The following is a 24036-nucleotide window of genomic DNA, read 5'->3' as shown; positions in this document are numbered from 1 at the left end:
GTCACTGAACTAGTGACCCACATACCCAGGGTTTGAATCCCACTATGGCAGATGGTGAAATTTGAATTTAATAAAAAGTCTGGAATTAAAAGTTTAATGAGGACCATGAAACTATTGTTGATTATTGTAAAAACCCATCTGGTTCACTAATGTGCTTTAGATGCACGAACCACTTTTTAAGAGTAGGTGCATCCAGAGGGCTGCAGGGTAGGGAGTTCCAGGATTGTAACACAGTAATAATGAAGGAACAACAATATACTTCCAAGTCAAGATGGTGTATGGCTTGGAGGGGAATCTCAAAGTGGTGCTGTCCCCATGCATCTGCTGCCCTTGTTCTTTTATGTGCTAGAGGTTGTGGGTTTGGAAGCTGCTGTTGAAGAAGCCTTGGCAAGTTGCTACAGTGCATCTTGTAGATGGTACACAGTGCAGCCACAGTGTGCCAGTAGTGGAGATAATGAATATTTAAGGTCACCAATAGTTTGTTAATTTTCATGTTTGAGAAAGATTGTCATAATTCATTTGTAGTCATGACACTCAAAACCTCTTGCTGACATGTGAAAAAAATTGTTCTAGTGGTGCTAATGGTGCAATATCATACATGTACCACAAGTTAGTAATATGCATTTTTATGTTCCAATGGAAGATTAACCTATTCATCAAATTTGAATCCACCAATCGACAAAAGGTCTATTTGAAAAGATTGACTATTTTTGGATGTAGTTAATTACTTTTCAAAACAAATGTCATTGGCTTTTAATTAGAAATTGACATAAAAGGTTAGTTTAAAAGTTCTCTTTTCCTAATGTAAAGATATTCCTGAACCAATGCCTCCAGGAAAGAGACTCATTCAGTACACTTAAATAGGAAATCTGTTGTAAAACAATCCTAGCTGTCCTGAGTAGTACATTGAAGCAGCAGTATGTAGCACTGAAGAATAATGAAATGTGGATTTATTCCTACAGTTCTTCAACTCAATCATATTACAATTGGGAAGCTGAAAGTGGAGACCAAGAGAGGGAAATCAAGAGTAGGCATCATCCCAGGCCTCCTTTGCACAATTAAATGGTTGTTTCATTGCACTGTCGCCCTGAGAATAGATCACTCACACATATCCTTGGCTAGCAATAGGGCATATCCAGGAGACTAGGAAAGCAACTGAACTGAAAAATGATTTTATACACTCACAACGAATATTTATAGTTGTTCGATCGTACAGAGCTTGAATATTTCTGGAAAAAAAAGAGACATACTACTGAAGTTTTTCGTTTTGCAAGATAAACCAACAGTAAAGGGAAACAACAATTTATGCTGTATGAGAAGAGAGTTCTGGTTGGTTGGCAAGTGGATTCTGATTGGTAGAGGCATTGCCATGGACAATGTAGCAGTGAACAGTTAACTGCCAAGCTTTTGTTTCAAATTCAAAACAGGCAGGTCAACCCTGATTGGTCAAGACATTGTCAGGAGGATAAACCAGGGAATGGCAGTCCCCAAGCTTTTATTTAGTTGGAAAAGGCGTAATGCATAGACATGCTCTCTGTCTGCAAAGGACTGGGCCCTGTGTGTGAATATATGTCGCTTCTAGCTTACTTGTGGCTCACTTACATATGCTAATAGCCACATATATTCACAAACAGGCCCATGCCCTGTGCAGACAGAAGGAGCATGTCCATGCATTACACCTTTTGCACCTAAACAAAAGCTTGAGGGACAGTTCATTCCCCATGGCAATGCCTTGACCAGAGTCGACCTGTCTCTGAATTTGAAACAAAAACTTGGCAATTAACAGTTAACCGTTGTCTGCTACACTGTCCATGGCAATGCTTCTACCGATCAGAGTCCACTTGTGAACCAATCAGCACTCTTCTCGTGCAGAATAAATTGTTGTTTCCCTTTAATATTGGTTTATCTGTCCTGATGAGTGCAAGACAAAAAGCTACGACAGTATGTCTCTTTTTTCAGCAATTCTAAAGACTATTTAAATAGGAAGTTGAGTCTTGAGTGTTTGCAGGAAATTTATTTCCATTAGGTCTTCTTCAACACATTAAATGCACCTCAGACCCCATATGAATTCACAGAGAAACTCTATCTGCTTACAGTCCTCAGAGTAGTTCAAGTAATTGATATAGCAAAGGTACTATTACTGTTGCATTGAAGCCAATGGATGAATATGTTGCAAATTTATATGGTACTTCAATCTCCAGTCTTTTCCTAGCTTCCATATCATGTCCTGCAACATCAAACCAAGCATACAGTACTTTGAGGGAAAGAGTTTTGACAACTTGGCGAGTGGCAACAAGAACAAGAATTCCAATGAGAAAGCGTGCAATGGCCAATGATACAACTTCCGGGGTTATAGAAGGTATTTCAAATGGGAGAGATCCTGTAGGCTCATATGTTCGACCATACTGATAGTTCATCCAAAAGCCAACTGTACATCCTGATGCAACACCTAGGATGATGGTGGTGTCCCCTCTGGTTGGGCTGTAATGATCTAATGCTGGATAGGTATAACTCATGAAAAAGGGCATAACTATTGCAATGATGGGGGTTAGAGGGCTGGTTAACTGAAAATTGTCGAGAATGTTCCAGAAAGGATATGTAAGAGCCATAAGCACTGCTGTAATGAGGACTCCACAGATCACATCCTGAAAATTGATATTAACAAACAGAGTTAGAATACGTTGACAGTAAAATTGTTATTAAAGTTACTTCAGCAGTATATTTTTGAAAGACCCAATAAAAAATTAACACTCTTGAGTTGCTGGGTACAGACAGTACTTGCCCCTGCCCAGCCAGTGACCCTCACCTTGCGACTCCTTAACTCACCTGTGGCCTGGGTCCCTTGCTGATCTTGGGCTGCTGGTGGGTACACTATTGCTCACCCAGTGGCAATGAGGAGCTGTCAGCTTCTGATAGGCTGGCAGCTCTTAGGGCAGGATTTTCACTGCTGGTGTCCTTGATCCTGGGAAAGGCCTGCCGTGCTGCTGGCCACTAAACTGGTGGACCTTCCTCAAAGGAGGTGACATGGGGCTCTCGGTGGCTCTCCAGCCGGCAGGCGAAACATCCATCGCCTGGATTAAATTCCTCCCAATATGTGCACTTTCTGGCAATGTTAATGGGTAAGCAATCAGGACTGGGAACCTTAGGTAACTTTTCCCCCATCTAGGCTAGGGACACTGAGGTCAATTGTTATTCAATCTGAGATCAACTAATTCAGCACAGATCGGGAATCAAACCTCTTTGACCAGTCTCTATGGCTTAGTGCTATACTAAGCACTATCTTTTGCCCATTAGATTGCTGGGTAGCTGAAATCTGTTTTTGGACACAACAATATATCTGATTCAGAATGCCCCCTAATAGGCAATACGATAAAAATGATTTAAGATTACACACGTTACATAGAATGTAGAGCACAGAAATAGGCCATTCAGCCAAACCAGTCCGTGCTGCTGTTTATGTTTCACCCAAACCTCCTCCCATCTTTCCTTACTTAAACCTGTCATTGTAACCCCCTATTATCTTCTCCCTCATATACTTATCTAGCTTCCCCTTAAATTCATCTATACAATTTACTTCAACTGTACTAGGGTTTCCACATTCCACTGTTTCACGTTCCCACCACTGTTTGGGTAAAATAGTTTCTTTTGAATTCCTTTTCGGATTTACTGATGCCTACCTTATATTGATGGACTCTAGTTGTTCTTTTCCCCACAAGGGGAAGCATTGTCTTTGTGTCCACCCTATCAAAATTTCCCATAATTTTAAAGGTCTCTATTAATTCACCCCTCAACCTTCACACTTCAAGAGAAAAGAGACCCAGCCTATCAATCCTTTACTGGTGTATTGATAACAGAATGTGCCCAGAGTTAAAAAGGTACTCTTTCAAGTATAATTACTGTACTAGTTGAATAATTAATTAACTTGTTTCAAATTATTTTTAGCCTTTGACATACAATATCATCTTCTGTCTTCTGTGCTTCTGTTAGTTATTTTTCAGCAAGAGGGAGTTAGCTTAGTGCTAAAGGGAATTTATCTCTTACCAGCACAGTGTGCATTCCTGTGTAGAGCCTGCTGAGTGAGACCAGAGCAGACAGCATCGTGGAAGCCAATAGTCCGAATGCAACTGAATACTGTAAATCAGGCAAATCAAATCACTATTAATGGAATACATTCATTATTCAGAACAGCAACTTTCACCAAGTGGACTGATTAAATTAAAAGGAAATTAAATTAAAATGTATATAAAATATGTAATATTAAAATGTATTTATATTTATAAAATATGCTCTCCCAGTTTTATAGTAGTATATTATATTAATAACTATATGCTAGGACCAATGTATTAAAAAGAAAGTCCCACTATGGTATTAAATTGCTGCAAAAAATACAAGCTTAAGGACAAATGAATAAATTTGTAACACAAATGTCTGATAAATAAATGAATATGTAAGATATATGCTTTTAACTGACTGTAAAAGGAACAAGAGCATGATTGCTGCAATTACACTGGCAGACATTTGATGAATTGAGAAAAAAGAAAATGATCCATGTAGTTAACTGAAGTGTTTTGACTGCCGTCACTAGGGTAAAGGTCATGGGGCTGTATCTTCTGGTCGGCGAGCGGGGGCGGGGGTGGGGTCCACTCGCTGATGCGTAAAATGATGCGGGGTGACGTTGGGCGTACGTCATTCAGACTTTCAGTTTGGCGGGCGCGCATCCAAGTCTGCTGTGGCCTGCCGAACTGTCAACGGCCTATTAAGACGCTGTCACATGAGTTGGGACATGTCCATAACTTTTATTTTAACACATTCTGAAATTTTAAAATCCCTCATGAAACCTCATCCCGCCCGTGGATGAGGTTTCATGCTTTCTCTGAAGCCCGCCAACCTTAAGATTGGACGGGCAGGTCCATTAATGGTTTCAATGCCTTTTTAATGGTCTTTATAGGCCGTTGATAGGTCGGCGGGTGCGCAGCTGAGTCGGCTGCGTGCCCGCCAACTTGAGAATGTAAATGACGTGGGGTGACGTCGGGACGCAGACCCGATGTTACCCTGTGTCATTTTACGGGCCCCGCCCCCACTCGCCGAACAGAAGATTCTGCCCTATCGTTTTGTGAATAGTGGAAGTAGGCACTGTGCTGTAGATTAGCAAGGATCAGGCATGCAACTACACACAATTCTGTGTTCACTTTTATAAGTATGGGAGACAGTTTTTGCAAAAGGTTGCTCAATAAGTGAGTGAAGCTTTGAGAGTCACCCCGCCACACTTCCTGGTAGCCAGTTCAAGAACACCCCAGGTAACAGCTTGGGAACTTCATCCAGAGAGAACATAAATGGGAGAAAAATATTCATACAATTCTTGTGGTCTCTGGAGTGGTGCATAGGAACTATTTTTATTCTGAGACCCAGTATGAGATTACCAATAAATTCCCACACATGCCACCGCTTCTTCTGACAAACTGGCAAGTTGTTTCTTTTGTTTTGTTTTCTTAGCCAGAGAAACCTTAAATTTTGGTGCAAATATAATTAGCACAGATAATAAATAACTTATGAAGAGTATCTAATATGAGTTAAACTCATAGCTGTACAAGCTTGGCACTCTGCTGACATCAGATACGAAGCAAGTAAATAACCATTTGGCACATTCATGTGGTTAAACAAAATAAAGTTGATAAATCAACTGCTTATCTGTTTCTTAAGGACTGACTCAAAGATATAAAGTACAAATTTATTGGACCAGGCTCACATAGATTGACTTGTGCTTTAAAGTGAACAAAGAAAATCTTGAATGGTTCCTTCATAAACTTAAAGTTTTGTTTTATGTGACCTTTCAATGGTCTTATGCTGATGGGGACATTATGATACTATTGCTATTTATTCCTGCAGTATTTATTCAGTAGACACCATTAATAAGAATGATCGATAGGAGTTTATCATCCATTTTGATCCTTTGTAAATATTCACTAAATTAGTGCAATGCAATTAAAAGATAACATAACTAAAATGACATTTGTTAAGTTTAATGTATTCATTTTCTGCCTGCAAGTTGCATTAAGGCAATATATTTAATTCTAATGCACTCGCAGTGAATTCTCAATTTACCATTCTTTAATAAGAACTGCTTTCAGGGTATCATTCCAAGTTACGGTATGATCACGACATTTTGACATCACCAAGTAAACACTGCTACAAAGCGCCCTTACTGCAGAGTCTGATGCGGATGTGATAAAAATGAATGACCTTAGAATGTGCAAGTCATTGTTAAAGCCAGATGCCAACTTTCACAAATATCTGTTTGTCGTAACTGTCACTCAAAAGACAAAATGTAATCAATTTTATTTGACTCAGAAAAATTGTTCATAATTGCAGTGTTTCATTTAAAAATGATTTGATGCTGAATTTTGGGGATATATGTTATACATAGTACAACTCAGAAATACCATTCTTTTGAAACACATTTTAAATAACACTGATTTTTCAGCTTACAATATCTTTGTTAGTTCTTTATTAAATATAAAAGACATGCACTTCACAGCCAATGAAGTACTTTTGAAGTGTAGTCTCTGTTCGTGATGTAGGAAATACAGAAGCCAAGGTCCCACAAATAGCGATGCAATGATGGCTAGATATTTTGTTTTTGTGATTGAACGATGAATATTGGTCAGGATATTGGGGAGAAATCTTCAGCACTTCTTCAAAGTAGTATCATGGGATCTTTTATGCCCATTGAAGAGAACAGATGGGAGCTCAGTTTAACACCTCATCTGAAGACAGCACCCCTGACAATCCAGCACTCCCTCAGTGCTGCACTGGAGTGTCAGCCTTGATATCTGTGCTCAAATCTGGGAGTGGGACTTAAACCCAGAACCTTGTGACTCAAGCTCAGCAAACAGTTATACTTTAAAATGTATATTTAATTCCAAAATAGAATGGAGTTGGGGGTCCAGAGGATAGTTACTCAGCATTTCTTCCTGGATGCAAGGCTTGTGTGGTTGACATTGCCATGGAGATGGGCTTTGCGAGGGGAATAGACCATAGAAAGCCACTGTATTATCAGATCATATGTTTTTTTCTTAAGATATCCCAGAGCCTTACAGGCAGGTCAGTCTGCAAAAATTCCGAGAAAGAGTAGAGTGATAGAGGCAGCCAGTCTCTATTGTTCACCACACAGGATACAGGCGGAAGCTCATGCTTGGATTGAAGAAACCAAGTTCGCAAGGATTTAAACAAGTCTGAAAGATTTGCCTTGCTTTAGCTAGAGTGAAGAATCTACAGGGTAACCCTCATCATTAAAATCAGTTCAAGGATTAGAAGTTATCCGGCTGGAAAAGGAAGAAGGAAGCAAGCTAACGGGAGCTGAGAACATCTTTAGACTGGTTCCTGGAGAATGAAGTGTCTACCTACGGGACACAGCAACTGATCAATGACTGACACTGCGGTATGATTTAGTTACAAACTGTCTGTGCAAAGTCTAATTAGATTTAATTTAGTAAGCAATGCTCTATATATCTAATTCAACCACTTATTACTACCACCATGTAACATTTTGCTTTTGCAAAAAAAAACATTTTTCTTCAGATAGCTTTTTATTGAAGAAAGAACTAGACTGAACAAAATCTGGAATTATAATTAATTAGCTTTTACTTCTTTAACATAAAAGAATTAAATTCCACCCATAACCCTTTACATTATTGTTAATCAGAAATCTATCAATCTCTACCTTAAACATACTCAATGACTGAGCTTCCACAGCCCTCTGGGGTAGAGAATTTCAAAGATTCACAGGAAATTTCTCCTCATCTTGGTCCTAAGAGGCTTCCCCCCTATTTTGAAATTACGTCCCCCGGTTCTAGACTCCCAAACCAGGGGAAACATCTTACCAGCATGTACCCTATATATTCCTTTAAGTATGTTGTAAGTTTCAATGAGATCGCCTCTCATTCTTCGAAACTCTAGAAAATACAGGCCCAGTTTGCCCAATCTCTCTTCATAAGACAGTCCCGCTATCACTGAAACAAGTCTGGTGAACCTTCATTGCACTCCCTCTCTGGCAATAATATCCATTCTGAGGTAAGGGGACCAAAACTGCACACAGTACTCCAAGTATGGTCTAACCAAGCTTCTATACAATTGAATCAAATCCCCTTGTGATAAAGACTAACATTCCATTAGCCTTCTTAATAGCTTGCTGCACCTGCATGTTAGCTTTCAGTGACTTATGGACAAGGACACCCAGGTCCCTTTGTACATCTACACTTTCTAATCTCTTATCATTTAGGAAGTGCTCTGCACATCTGTTCCTTCTACCAAAGTGGATAACCTCACATTTTTCCACATTATGTTCCATCTGCCATGTCCTTGTCCACTCACTAAGTCTGTCCAAATCCTCCTGTAGCTGCTTTATATCTTCCTCACAAAGCACATTCCCGCCTAGCTTTGTATCATCTGCAAACTTGGAATTATTACATTTGGTCCCCACATCCAAATCATTGATATATATTGTGAACAGCTGGGGACCAAGTATTGATCCTTGTGGTACCCCACTAGTCACAGCCTTCCAATGTGAGAATGACCCGTTTATTCCTACTTTCTGTTTTCTGTCCGTTAGCCAATCCTTAATCCATACCAGTATATTGCTACATATACCCTGAAGGTCGTTATAGTGGTGTAATCATTCCCAAAGCTAATCTGCAGACTTCTGTGTGGATGGTTTCAGAAAGGATAGAGAAAGATCTGGAATCATAACAGCTGGCTGTCCCGTTGGCTGGCGATATGAGGCATGGTTGACATTTTCTACTTTTGCGTTTTCCAATCCGCAACCTCTCACTCATTAAAGTAGAGACCAATAACTTTTAAAAAGCTATTTAAATTTCCAGTAACTGACTGGAAGGATCACTCAACCAGATTTCATGTTTGAAGACTTGTACTGTAACAAACAAACTCCAAACAATAAAGACTAAACACTACCTTTGTAGGCAACTTAAATTCTAGACAACAGAAAGGTTTCCCCCATATAACTTTTAAAATAACCAAAAATCCCCAGCCATGATTATATTTAACTCTACCCCTTAAATGAATACTTCTTCTCCAGGAACCAGTCCAAAGATATTCTCAGCTCCCGATGGCTTGCTTCCTTTTTCTTTTTCTAGCCAGATAACTTCTAACCTCCGAACTGATTTTCATGGTGAGGGTTACCCTAGAGACTCCTCCCTCTAGTCAAAGCTAGATGTAAGTTCCTGCCTCGTTTAAATCCTCACAAACCTGAGGGTGAATTTTCCCTATGGCAAGTGGGTTGTTCAGGAGCGGGCATGGGAGGGCCAATTAAGGCCTGGCCAGTGTAATGCGTGGCCGTTAATGCTCAGTGCTACCTGTGTTGGTGGGGGGAGGAGGGAGAGCCTCCTTTGATATATGTGCTCCTGTGTGATCTCCCTGAGGCACGGAGTTGACAGTGTCACATGCACTGGGACATGTTTGTGAAGTTAATAAAAAAAAATTTTTTATTATTTTATAAAACCTTCAGGAAACCTCATCCCGCCCATGGATGAGGTTTCCTGAAGAACGTGAAGGCCACTTGGGCTCGTCTACTGCTCGCCAACCTTGAGGTTGGAAGGGCAGTGTTGTTAATAAGATTAATTACTTTTTTTAAATGGCCTTAATAGGCCGATGACAGTTTGGCAGATGTGCAGCCACCTCTGGCGCATGCCGGCCGAACGAGATATCGAAATGACGCACGATGACATCGGGACACACACCTGACGTCACCTCGCATCATTTTATGCATTGGCATGTCGGACCTGCCCCCGCACGCCATTGGCAATATTCTGCCCTTGGTCTCTTCAATCTGAGCATGAGCTTCCACCTGTATTCTGCATGGTGAATAATAGAGACTGGCTGCCTCTATCTCTCTGTTCTCTCTTTAATTTTTACAGACAGACCTGTCTGTAAGGTTCAGGGATATCTTAAGGAAAAATCATGTAAACTGATATTACAATGGCTTTCTATGGGCTGTTCCCCTCTTAAAGCTCATACCCATTGTTATGTGAATACATAGGCCTTGTATTCAGGTAGAAATGCTGAGTAACTATCCTCTGGAGTCCCACCTCCTTTCTATATTTGAATTAAATAGACAGTTTAAAGTATAACTGTTTACAAACCTGACATTCCAAACACCTCCCTGTGAGACTTGGAGACTAACAGTCTATCCGCCATCAGCACATCTGCTTGGTCATTGTTTACTGTGTGAATATCTCACGCCTTCTACCCAATGAGACAACCTGTCTCCTCCCCCACCCGTTTACCGAGCCACCCAAGCTTGTTGTCGAGCAGAATTCAGAACAGGTCACATGACCCCATCATTCTTCCATTTTTCCCTAAATTGAAGAGACGTCCCAAAACCTAACAATCTTACTAATTCTTGTTTGTCACAATAGGGTGAAAAAATTGTGTGCTGGCGAGTATGGGATGTGAAAGCAACCCCAATATGGAGCAATACAGAAGGTTCTGTCACAATATTTATAAGGGAGATAAGACAAGTTGGAAAAAAACAAGTGAAAATTGTTCCTGGATACCAGAAATACATATCTAAGTGGATGAATCAAGGCATGGATATTATTGCAACAGAAATAGGAAATGTGAGTATAGATTTAAATTTTCATACAAGAATAAAAAATAGAATTTTTCTCCAGTGTATTAGATATGTGAAGAAGTCGTCAAGTATAGGTATCAGTTAGTGCCAAGTGTTAGTGTTAGTGTTAGTGCCAACTAAGTTTTTTGAAAGAATGCTAGGTAAAGACATTAGTTGGGAATGGAATTACAAATTATAAAGGTAAATGTAGATCAAACAGGTTAATAAACACCACATAGAACAGAACAGTTTCTGAGTTGAGTCAGACTTTCTTGACATTATTTAAAAATATTTGTGTGCTATTTCAACTGCTGTAGAATCTGATGCTCCTGTTTTGAAATCACCTCAAAGGGTGACAGGTGGCATCTTTTAAAAGAAGCCATCATGTCTAAACAATAATAATTATTAGTAAATGCTGTGAATCAGATGTTGCTGACTTCTGAGAAATTCAGCTTGTAAAACTGCACATGAGCTGCTTTGTGAGTAAGCTATATAAACATGCGATCAAGGAGCAAGAGGGGGCCATTTGACCCCTTCAGCCTGCTCCACCATTTAATAAGATCATGGCTGATCTGATTGTACCCTCAAATCTGCATCCTGCCTACCCCAGATAACCGATCACGCTCTTGCTTACCAAGAATCTATCCACTTCTGCCTTAAAAACATTCAAAGACTCTGCTTCCACCACCTTTTCAGGAAGAGAGCTCCAAAGGCTCAGAAATTTTTTTGCCTCATCTCTGTTTTAAATGGGGAACCCCTTATTTTTAAACAGCGGCCCCTAGTTCTAGATTCTCCCACAAGAGGAAACATCCTCTCCACATCCACCTTGTCAAGACCCCTCAGAATTTTATGGGTAGCATTTTCCCCCTGTCGTGGGGGTTGTGTGAGGGCAGGTGCGAGCAGGCACGGACCTAATCAGTGTCCCCAATCAGGTCTGCACTGCCATTTTATGTGGGCGGGCCAATTTAGGCCCGCCCAACAAGACATGCGCCTGGAAGCGCTGTGCGCTCCCTGTGCGGGCAGGGGGGAGAGTTGGCGGGGGGGTTTTCCCTGAGTCGGGAGTGTGCTATTTCATGCATGTGCGTGAAACAGCGCAGAAATTTTCCTGAGGCACAGAAGTGCCTCAGGGAGATTAGTTTTAAGCTTCTAAAGTTTAAGAAAGGAGAAAAAAATCTTTAGACCATGTCCCCTCATGTGAAACTGTCACATGAGCTGGGATGTGTATTAAGTTTATTAAAAATTTTTCCAAGATTTCAAAAACATTCATGAAACCTCATCCTGCCCATGGATGAGGTTCCATGAAAAATACGAATGCCGCCTGGGCTCTTCGCCTGCTCGCCAACCTTAAGCTTGGGCGGGCAGCTTTCTCAATAGGGTTAATTAATGGTCTTATCAGGCCTTTGACAGTTTAGCGGGCGTGCAGCCAAATCGGCTGCGTGCCTGCCGAACTGAAAATCTAAATGAGGCGCGGTGACGTTGGGACACACGCCCGATGTCACCCTGCGTCGTTTTACGCTTCGGCAAGTGGGACCCGCCCCCGCTCGCTGAGCCGAAAATTCTCCCCTATATGTTTCAATCAAGTTGTCTCTTACTCTTCTAAAGTCCAGCAGATACAAGCATAGCCTGTCCAACCACCCATTCCAGGCTTTAGTCTGGTAAACCTTCTCTGAATTGCTTCCTACGTATTTACATCCTTCTTTAAATAAGGAGACCAATACTATACACAGTACTCCAGATGTGGTCTCACTAGTGCTCTATATAACTGAAGCATAACCTCCCTACTTTTGTATTCAATTCTCCTCACAATAAATGATAACATTCTATTAGCTTTCCTAATTACTTACTGTACTTGCATACTAGCCTTTTGTGATTCATGCACTAGGACGCCCAGATCCCTCTGCATCTCAGAGCTCTGCAATCTCTCGTCATCCAAATAATATGTTTCTATTTTATTCTTCCTGCCAAAATGGACAATTTCATGTTTTCCCACATTATATTCCATTTGCCAGATCTTTGCTTACCCACTTAACCTATCTGTATCTTTTTAAAGCCTCCTTATGTCCTCTTCACAACTTACTTTCCTATCTATCTTTGTGTCATCAGCAAATTTGGCAACCATCCCATCCATCCCTTCATCCAAGTAATTTATATAAATTGTAAACAGTTGAGGCCCCAGCACTGATCCCTGTGACATGCCACTCGTTACATCTTGCCAACCTGAAAAAGGCCCATTTATGCCTATTTTCTGCTTCCTGTTAGCCAACCAATATTCTATCCTTGCCAATATGATAGGTATTAAGAACTAGAGGAGGGACCCCTTTTAATGAAGAATGAAACCTTCAATTGACCTTAAAGCTGTTTGTTACTATTTGTCACTTGTGGTTTTATATTTGTGAGATCCTTTCAAGAATAGAATGTAGAGTTCCTACCTTGTATCTGTACATTGTTGCGATTAGAAATGTAAAGGAGATTGCGGTTGCTGCCATAGCATGGGTTGATGGCATACCATACTCTGCATCAACTCTTGTTTCCAACTTTACAACTGGTGGGGATAATGGACGAGGCCATTTAATGATGTCTTTGGAAGTCTGTCCCAAGTACATAACAATCTGTAAAAACAAATACAAAAAGATAAGAGTTAGCTGTTCTCGAAGGTACATTGTAAAATTTCATTCTTTTTTGCACGTTTCTTTCTGCTTTGTTGCTTCATGTTAGCACTTATTAATGTTTAAGTATGTATAACTATTTAATAAAAACATTTGAAAGAAAGAACTTTAATTTATATAATGCCTTTACAACCTCAGGACATAAGACATAGGAGTTGGAGTAGGTATACAGCCCCTTGAGCCTGCTTTATCACTCAATAAGATCACCGCAGGTCATTCTGACCTTTAGTTCGGCGGGGGCGCACACCGGAGTCGGCTGCGCGCCCGCCAAACTGTCAAAGGCCTTTGCATTTTTCATGAAACCTCATCCACAGGTGGGATGAGGTTTCAAGAAGAATTTATTAATAAAATAACATTTTTTACATAAATTCATAAACATGTCCCAGCTTTGTGACATTGTCACAGGAGGGGACTTGTCTGAATAATCTTTTTTTCCTTTTTTTCAATGTTTCATAAAGAAGCTAATCTCCCTGATGCAGCTCCGAGCCTCAGGGAGATTTCTGCGCTCTTTTGCGCGCATGCGTGAAAGAGCGCAGGCCCCGACTCTCCCTCCTCCACCCACCCACATAGCGCTGAGCGCTTCTGGGTGTGCGTCACGCTGGGCGGGCCTTAATTGGCCCAACTAAGTAAAATTGCGGCGCGCAGCCGATTGCGGGCAGCGATCAGCTCCGCACCCGCACATTCCCAACTGGCCAGCCCAATGGGGAGAAAATTCTCCCCCTGGTCACCAGGAAAGGGGGAGGGGACTGGGGTTGAGCTAAGGAGTTGGGTTTAACTAACAGCAACCTGGTGTTTGCCTCTGCTGGTGCACACTCGAAGCTTGTCTCGATGGAATGAAAGTGGGGCTTGGAATTGAAGGAGGAGTGTGTGTGTGTCTGTGTGTGTGTGTCTCCCAGGCTCAGGGTTCTCTCTCACTCACTCGCACAAGCTTGCACGCCCGCCTGCGCACACCCACGCCCGCCTGCCCGCCCGCGCACACCCATGCCCGCCCGACCGCGCACAACCACAGTCACTCACTCGCACACACAGTCACTCTCACCCTCACTCACTCGCACACTTACTCGTTGACTTTCACACTCACTCCCTCACTCACTACTCGCCCCGGGCATGAGAGGTTTGGAGATTTTATCGCTGAGGAGGGGATCAGGACGGCTGTGAGGGTGTCAAGACACGCTTCCTCTCCATTCTGTCTAACACTCCAGCAGCCCTGGGCCTCTCTGTTGCTGCAACTGCCACTCCTCATGGCCTCCCTGGTCTGCTCCACCATTTTGATGTGAGGGCAAATCCTGTAGTCCTTTAGTGGGCCGGTGCCTTTGCGGGAGGGCAAGAGTGTGGCCAAAGGCAGAGTCTGTCCTGCAGAATGCACCCTGGCTGTCAAAATAAACGACTGCACAGACTCGGGCTATCACTCCAGGACAGTCAGATCTCGAGTGCTGGAACTTTGACCTGGAACACCATGCGCTTGTGTGTGAGCGCATTGAGGCATGAGGCAGCCACTTGAGATGGAGACGGGTGGTGCTGCTGGTAAAGGCAAAGGAAAAAACTACAATTTGAGCCTGGGCACCCCGAAGGCACTGTGCCCTGTGTTTTGCACCTTGTGCACCACCTCTCCATGGCCTTTGCTGTGACTGGTGCAGTGCCACAAGGATTAGTGCTGGGGCCTCAGCTATTTACACTACAGGCAAAGAGACAGAGCATAATTTATCTAAGTTTGATGATGATACAAAGCTAGGAGGGAATGCAAGCTGTGAGGAGGACTCAGAGAGGCTGCAAAGAGAAATAGACAGGTTAAATGAGTGGGCAAAAAGCTGGCAGATGGTGTTTAATGGGGGGGAGGAGTGAGATTATTCACTTTGGTTGAAAGAATAGAAAAGCAGGATATTTTTAAAAGGTGCATAACTTGGAAATTTTGATGTTCAGAAAGACTTGGGTGTGCTTGTACATGGAACATTGGGAGATAGCAGGCAGGAACAGCAAGCAATTAGGGAGGCAAGTGGCATGTTGGCTTTTATTGCGAGGGGATCTGATTATAAGAATAAAGAAACCTTGCTAAAATTATGCAAAGTTTTGGTGAGACCACAGCCAGAATACTGTGGGCAGTTTTGATCTCTATAGTTAAGGAAGGATATACTTGCATTGGAAAGTGTAGCGAGGGTTCACTAGCTTGGTCCCTGGGATGATTGAGTTGTTCTATGAAGATAGACTGAGTAAACTGAGTCTATATTTTCTGGAGTTTAGAAAAATGAGAGGTGATCTCATTGAAACATGCAAGATTCTGACGGGGCTTGACAGGGTAGACACTGAGAAGTTGTTTCCACTGGCCGGGGACCTAGAACCTGGGAGCACAATCTCATGATAATGGAGATGAGGGATCATTTAGGACTGAGATGAGGAGGAATTTCTTCACCCAAAAGATTGTGAATCTTTGGAGTTCTCTACTCCAGATGCTCAAACATAGAATATATTTAAGGCTGAGATTTTTGGTCTCTCAGGGAATCGAAGAATATGGGGGCCAGTTTGGAAGATCAGCCACGATTGCATTGGATGTGGTGGAGGCTTGATGGGCTACATGGTCTGCTCCTGTTCTTTTTATGTTCTTAATATCACTATCCAGTCTCACATCTGAATAATTGTCACTTGTGTTCAGTATCAAAAGATTCAGCACATCACAAGATGAATCAGCATTTTAAAGAAGTAGAGGTGAGAAAATAGGAAAATGTATTTTCCAAATCTAAGCAACTTTCCTATTCACCAGGTTACACAAAACGACAAAATATTTTGGAAAACTGAATTAAATAAATGTTCAATTTAAACATAAAATACACTAAATGATTTTGGATTTTCAAAAATGTTCAGTTGTGCAGAGGCGATTCAGTACAAATGGCTGTAGCAGGTCATCAGTGCAAATGCATTTGTCCCTTAGTTCATAGAAAGTAGTGGACAATGAGAGATGCATTCGCAGTGATAACTACTTTTCAAACCTGCAAATGCATTGCCTCTCTTTCCCACTCATCTGTAGATCCGATTTCACTGAGGGAACACACGCTGCAATTGTTCTCCCTACCCCACCAGACTGTTGTTTGCTGTTATTCCGGCAGGATTTTTCCCCCTCATTTGCAACTTCCGTTCTGAATTATTTGTGCAAACTTTATTTACAGGTGTTGAAGTTTGCAATGCCAAATGATTGCCAAAACAACATTTTTCCTAATGTATGAGCAGAAGCTAAAATTACAAGTTTCTTGTTCCGAAGGTATTTAAGACTTCACTGTAAATAATCTTAGGAAGGGGGAGTATGTGGACGCAAGACATTGACCCCTGTTCCTCCCACCCAAATTCACACTACTCAGAAAGCCACTTAAAAAGCCAGAACTAGAAGATGAACTTATGTCAACAGCACATGCATATTCCTCAAATTGACCTCCTCTGAAATAGCATGAATGTCTTTACAATGGACTACACGACAGTGAAAATGTTTTACCTGGTGGATCTCAAAATTGGCTACATTATATCAGGAAAGATTCTTCAGCATCAATTTGAATTTTACACACAAGAAACATGAAAAAAGTCGCAGTCATGTTGTTTCCTTACTAATCACACACCATTTAAATATTTTAATTCAAGATTTCCAATACTTGGATTGTATAAGGTATCAAGGCATTTACATAACAACAACAGCAACTTATACTTATATGGCACCTTTAACATAATAAAACGCCCCAACGTGTTTCACGGGAGTGTTATAAAACAAAGTATGATACCGAGCCAGATAAGGAGATATGAGGTCAGCTGATCAAATGATTGGTCATAGAGGTAGGTTTTAAGGAGCCTCTCAAAGGAGGAAAGCAAGGTAGGGAGGGAAAGAGTTATGGGGAGGGAATTCCAGTCCTTGGGGCCTAGGCCCCAAGAAGAGCAGGCGAAAAGAGGACCCAGGGACAGTAAACAGCATTTTAGAAGAGCTGTCCAACCCAATCCACTCTGTGGCTCCAGAGCAGAGCAGCTGGGTTCTGAGAAAAATCAAAGGGTAACATCACAGGAAAGTAATTGGTTGGTGAATATTTGCTTGTTCATCTTCAAAGCTCATGCAATTTATTAGTAATTGTAAAGGTTCCATTAGTTGTTGTAAGGTTTACTAGCAGTAGTAAAGATTATTGGGAGGAGCAGTGTTTATTAATTATAAATTAATTAAGAAAAATAAATGAATGAACATATAATAAAGATGGCAGGGCAGGTGATATGTTGTGACTGCAGAATGTGGGTATTCCTAGTCACCGGGGCGATCCAGGGCAAACACGTTTGCAGTAAGTGTCTATGGCTTGAGGAGCTTCGGCTTAGAGTCATTGAGCTGGAGGCTGAGCTGTGGACACTGCAATACATCAGGGAGGGGAAAGTTACCTGGATACTTTGTACCAGGAGGCGGTCACACCCCTTTGGATAGGGGCTTCTGATTTGGTCCATGGTCAGGGACGGAAGGGTGTGACTGTGAGTGAGGCAGGTATGGGACCCAGCAGGTAGAAGTGGAGGAGACTCAACCTTTGCAACTGTCCAACAGGCTAGAAGTTCTTGCAACCTCTATCAATGAAAATGGGGCCTGCAGTGTGGATGAGCAAACTGACCATGGCACCATGGTACAGGAAGCTATTTAAGCAGGGGGAGTTAATAGGACTGTACTTGTAGTAGAGGGTAATATAGTCAGGGGGATAGACACAGTTCTCTGCAGCCGAAAGCAGGAGTCTAGAGGGCTGTGTTGCCTGCCCGGTGCCAGGGTTTGGGACAACTGCTCCTGGCTGGAGAGAAACTTGCAGCGGGAGGGGGAGGATCCAGAGGTCATGGTTCACATAAGACCAGGGGCATAGGTAAAACCAGGAAAGAGGATCTGCTGAGGGAGTATGAATAGCAAGGGGCTAAATAAAACGTAGAACCTCAAAGGTAATAATCTCTCAATTACGAGCAAATTGGCACAGGGTAAATCAGGTTAGAGTTAAATTCATGGTTCAAAAATTGGTGTGGGAGAAATTAATTTCAGTTCATGAGGCACTGGCACCAGTACTGCCAGTGGGAGTTGTACCGTTGTGACAGTCTTCACTTTAACCATGCTGGGAGGAGTGGTCTGGTAAGTCGTCTAACTAGGGCAGTAGAAAGGGCGTTAAACTAAATAGTGGGGCAAGGGATGATATTTGGGAAGATGTGATAAATTACATAGAGAAGACAAGGCAAGAGAGCAAGGTAGGAAAAAGGGAAATGATGATCAGGGCATGACAGGAAGGGACAGAGTGTACAAACCTAAGAGTGTACCAGCAAATAAGGGTAGAGTTTACAAAATTAGTAATAAGACAGAACTAAAGACTCTGTAGCTGAATTCACGCAGCATTTGTAACAAAACAGATATATTGACAGAGCAAATAGAAATGAATATGTATGATCTGATAGCCATTACAGAGACATGACTGCAGGATGACAAAGACTGGGACCTGAATACTCAAAGGTACATGACATTTAGGAAGGACAGGAAGCTAGGAAAAGGTGGAGAGGTAGCTCTGTTAATTAAGGATGACATTGGTACAATAGAGAGAGATTACTTTAGCTCTGGAGATCAAGATGTAGAATCAGTTTGGGTAGAGATGAGAAATAATAAAGGGAAGAAGTCACTTGTAGGAGTGGCTTACAGGCCTTAACAATAACCACACTGTAGGATTGGGCATACAGGAAGAAATAATGGGGGCTTGTGAGAAACGTATGGTAATAATCATGGGTGATTTTAGTCCACATAGATTGGATGAATCAGATTGGCAAAGGTAGCATGGATGATGAATTCATAGGGCTGAATTTTTCCGTTAGCGAGAAGGGGGTGGCGCCCACTCGCCGACATGAAAATGACGTGGGATGATGTCAGAGGGGATCTCCCGACATCATCCCGCCCCATTTAAATCTTCAGGAAGGCGCGGGAACAGCACGATCAGCTGAGGCCATTGACAGGATAATTAAAACAATTAAAGGACCTGCCCGTCCAACCTTAAGGTTGGTGGGCAGGCCAGGAGCCCTGGCGGGCTTCTGAAAAAATATGAAACCTCATCCACCAGCGGGATGAGGTGTCATGTCGGTTTTAAAAAATGTATTAAAGTTTTTGTGCACTTTATTAACATGTCCCATCTTGTGTGACATTGTCACATGAGGGGGACATGTTAATGATTTTTTTATTTTTCTATTTTTAAACTTTGAAAACCTTTCAGCGATCTCCCTGAGGCAGCACTTAGCCTCAGGGAGATGTGTGCTCTTTCGTGCGCATGCGCGAAAGAGCGCACTCTCGCGTTTGGGGAATCCCCACCCGCACAGGAAGCGCATAGCACTTCCCAGTAGACGTCACGCTGGGCGGGCCTTAATTGGCTCGCCCATGCAAAATGGCGGCACGGCCCGTTTCGGTGGCAACGATCAGCTGCCCGCCTGCCGCCAAGTCGGTCAGGCCCGCCCACCCGTCAAGGGCAAAATTCAGCCTATAGTGTTTTTGGGACAATTTCTTAGAACAGTACTTTCTAGCACCAACCAGAGAGCAGATACTAGATCTGGTAATGTGCAATGAGGCATGATTAAATCAATGACCTCATAGTGAAGGTGCCCCCAGGTAGCTGTGATCAGAATATGACTGGAATTCACGTTCAATTTGAGAGAGAGAGGAGTGGATCTAAGTCTAGTGTTTTGAACTTAAATAAAGGCAATTACGAGGGCATGAAGACAGAGCTTCCAAAGTGAGCTGGAAAATTAGGTTAAGAGATGGGTCACTATAGATGCAGTAGCAGACATTTAAGGAGGCATTTCAGAAAAGATACATTCCAGTGAGAAAGAAAGACTCTAAGGGAAGGATGCACCGTCCGTGGCTAACCAAGGAAGTTAAAGATAGTATCAAATTGAAAGAAAAAACATATAATTTTGCAAAGATGAGTGGCAGGTTAGAAGCTTGGACAGAATATAAAGAATAGCAAAGAACAGCTAAAAGATTAATATGGAGGGGGAAATTAGAGTACAAGAGAAAACTAGCTTTAAATATAAAAACAGATGGCAAGAGATTCTACAGGTATTTGAAGAGGAAAAGATTAAGAAAAGTGAGCGTTGGTCCTCTAGAGAGAGTGTCTGGGGAATTAATAATCGGAAGTAAGGAAATGGCAGATAAATTGAACAGATATTTTCATCTGTCTTCACTATAGAGGATACAAATAACATCCCAGAAGTAATTGTGAATCAGGAGGTGGAAGGAACTTAAAACAATTACAATCACCAGGGAACGGGCACTAAAGGAATTATTAGAACTAAAAACTGACAAGTCCCCAGGTTCTGATAGACTTCATTCCAGAGCCTTAAAAGAAGTGGCTGCTGAGATAATAGATGTGTTGGTTTTGATTTCCCAAAATTCCCTAGAGTCTGAAAGGGTCCCATCAGATTGGAAAATAGCAAATATGACTCCTCTATTCAAGAAAGGAGGGAGACAGAAAGGAGGAAACTACAAGCCAGTTGGCTTAATATCTGTCATAGGGAAATTGCTGGAATCTATTAAGAAGGAGGTTATAGAGGGGCACTTAGTAAACCTCAATGCAATCAAGCAGAGTCAACATGGCTGTGTGAATGGGTGGTTGGAGGATATTACAGACGTAGGGAAAGACAAGACCTTGGAGGGATTTGAAAACCAGGGTAATATTTTTAAAATCAAGATGTTGCTGGACCAGCAGCCAATGTAGATCAGTGAAAACAGGGGTGATAGGGGAACAGGACTTGCTATGAGTTAAGGCATGGGCAGCTGACTTTTGGATGATCTCAAGTTTACAGAGGGTTGACTGTAAAGTGTGTTGGAATAGTCGAGTCCAGAGGTAACAAAGACATGAGCATAAAAAGTGGAACAAACACAGTTCACCACTCAACCTGAATTGAAATATCAATGTAAGAAGGAAAATGATACCAAACAGTGCGATAGGTCGGGACTTTCCAGCCCCACCCGCCACTGGGATCTTTCAGTGCCGCTGGAAGTCAATAGACTTTTGGCTAATCCGCCACATCCCCCATGGCGGGTCCCGTCATGGCAGGGCCGGAAATTCCTGGCCATAGATTCCATTTATGAAACACAGTCCCAGGATTTGCACATGTGGTAGCGAGTGGGAAAAAGAATGTTTTACCCGTTGGCCACAGTGCTGACTCTTCACGCCTTATCGTGCGAATCCCGCCTCATTAATTATGCATTCTTGCGAAACACGCCATCACCTCGCCGCTTCATCACGCCGGGTGCCATATTTAAAGTGCAACCGTGCGCACACCTCAGTGCTTCAAGACCAGGACTGCTGCATGGAAGACATGACCCCAAGAGGCAAGAAGGCTGCAGCTGCCCGGTTTAATGACGTGTCCCTCGACTGATACCTGGGATGAGGGGTTATCTTACCAGGAAAGGTTGGACAGGCTGGGCCTGTATCCATTGGAGTTTAGAAGAATGAGATGTGATCTTATTGAAACCTATAAGATCCATAGGGGACATGACAACGTGGATGCTGAGGGGATGTTTCCCCTTGTGGGAGAGACTAGAGCTGGTTTAAAAATAAGGGGTCTCCCATTTAAGACAAAGATGAGAAGAAATTTTTTCTCAGAGGGAGGTGAGCCTTCAGAACTCTCTTCCCAGAGTGCAGTGGAGGGAGGGTCATTGAATACTAATTTTAAGGCAGAGGTAGATAGTGCCTTTTGGATGCAGTGGACGCCCAATGTGATGTCCTCTACCCCTGCTCTGGGCAAAAACCAGCAAGCAAGGTCATCAATCCAGCCTGGGGGGCGGTGGCAGTGGTGGTCGGCTCCATAGCCCTACAAAAGAGGACAGCCACCGAATGGTTTCATCCATTCTGCCAGGGTGAGTCACTCTTCTCATCACTCTCAACTCACGCTCATAAACCCATCGCACATCCACAGGGATCTCACACCTCAAGGGACAACACCACTAACTCTCACACACATCCCCACATCTCCATTAGGCTCATATCCTCTGGAGCTCGCATCCTCATTCCTGTCCATGTCTCCACTCACCACACAAACATTCCATGCAGTGCCATGTGTTCTGCTCACACTCTCTCCATCTGTTTTCATACAGGAGAAGCTGACTCACAACAGCAGGGAGAGGTCCCAGACCAGGGGTGGAGTGGCCCACAATAGGCCCCTCACTCACCTTGAGGAGTGTGCCATCGTGCTGACTAGTAAGGGTGTGGACCATGCCTGCTGTGACGGTGAGGTCGGTGGCGAACACCCAGGTGAGGATCCTGCACCACATCATCCCTCTCTCAACACAAATGTGAATGTTCTCTCTCCTGCTTTTGACTGAGCTGCCACACACTAATTGTCTCCATTTTAATTCACAGGGAGCCCTGCCAAGTGACTGACACCCTCAGCCAGCCAGTCCCTCAGCTCCATCCACGTCCTCACCTCCAGCCAAGAGGGCTCTACCTCCTTTGAGGAGCTGGAAATAAGCAGCCTGGAAGACATGTCACAGCGCTTACCCATGCCCTTCGCCAGCACAGAGACACACACCTCGGTGGAATCTAGACCTCGGCAGGTTCATGTTCACAATCCGGTGGTCACCGCACAGACATGTGTCCGCAGCAGCAGGAGGCAAGTTCAGCCGAGTTCCTAGGCACTTGGAGGACTGCTGGGGAAGAGGCATCTGTGAGGTCTGAATCAGATGACGAGCCTCTGGATTCGGCCTTCCAACTCATCATGGAGAGTCAGAAGAAGGCGTTGGAACATCATGCAGAGCTGTTGGAAGCTCTCAACAGAGTGGCATGTGAGTCGGAGAAGTGCGTCCGCCTGCTCTCTGATGAAGCGGTGCCCACATGTGCACACATGGGAGGTCTCCATGGGGAGGTAGCCATGGGCGAGTTCCCACAGAGGCAACACAAGAGGGAAACGGGGCACCTTGACATCCCTTCAGGTGCTCCTTCCCTCAAGGAGTCAGGCTGGGGCCCTCAGGCACCTAAAGGGAGGAGGAGTGGCAGCTGGACACCCCTGGGTCATTAACTCAGGAATCTCAGAGGCTGTCCTCTCCCTTCAAGTCCCCTTTGCCTGTGACCCCCACAACCTCGTCCTCTGTCAACGCAGAGGAAGCAACTGGCCCACAGGAGGACAGCCAAAGTAAGCCGGGGCCCTCAAGGACTCGGCTCTCCAGGGGACCCACACCAAAATCATCAGAGGCAACAGGGCCAACCATTGCACAGGTTGTTTCCACCCCTGCTGTGTTTTCAGGGCAGCACCTAGAAGTCTAAGGCGTTCAAAAGTTAAGCAATTCTGATCACAGTTGGTTGCACATATGAACATATTTTGTTGCCTTACAATCTGAAAATATATTCGCTTTCACTGAATAATGTGTAATGGTGTCTTTCAGCTTCATTGGCAGGCTTCGCAAGTCCTTCCACTGCAATTCCCCTCCTCCCCCGCCCCCCACCACTAGCAGGTCAGCTGCACGAAGCTGGCCCATGAGTGAATCTGGGGGGGAGAAGTGTGTGTGCGTGACATGTTCTTTTGGAGCCAGTGCAAGCGCTGTCCCACACTAGGATCCTTCCCACATCACACTAATCCCAATGTCCTGAGTATTTTCAATCCTGCCTGCTGGGGTTCACTTCCAGTTGTCCATCTGAGCTGACCTGCAACTCCACCCGCCCACTGACCACACTCCCATGCAGCACCTGCTCTCGCCCACCACGACACCCGTTTCACTTTCAATTTGGCAAGCATGGT

The 24036-nt window shown here is 43.2% G+C and overlaps 1 protein-coding gene across 4 annotated transcripts in view; it reads right to left on the bottom strand.

Moving 5' to 3' along the window:
- Positions 1 to 1999: 1999 nt before the first annotated feature.
- Positions 2000 to 24036, bottom strand: part of sgpp2 (sphingosine-1-phosphate phosphatase 2) — a 56000-nt gene continuing 33963 nt past the window's right edge. For all 4 annotated transcript variants that reach the window (XM_078564525.1, XM_078564526.1, XM_078564527.1 and 1 more), the window contains 3 exons: positions 13054 to 13233; positions 4042 to 4131; positions 2000 to 2645 (listed from right to left, as the gene is read on the bottom strand). In XM_078564525.1, coding sequence (XP_078420651.1) covers positions 2100 to 2645; positions 4042 to 4131; positions 13054 to 13233 — 816 coding nt within the window. In that variant the 3' untranslated portion in view covers positions 2000 to 2099. The remainder of the gene's footprint in view (positions 2646 to 4041; positions 4132 to 13053; positions 13234 to 24036) is intronic.

This window comes from Cetorhinus maximus, chromosome 19 (assembly GCF_964194155.1).
Source record: "Cetorhinus maximus chromosome 19, sCetMax3.hap1.1, whole genome shotgun sequence".
NCBI lineage: Eukaryota > Metazoa > Chordata > Chondrichthyes > Lamniformes > Cetorhinidae > Cetorhinus > Cetorhinus maximus.
The sequence above is the reverse complement of the archived record's forward strand: the minus strand, read 5'-3'. Positions and strand labels throughout refer to the sequence as shown.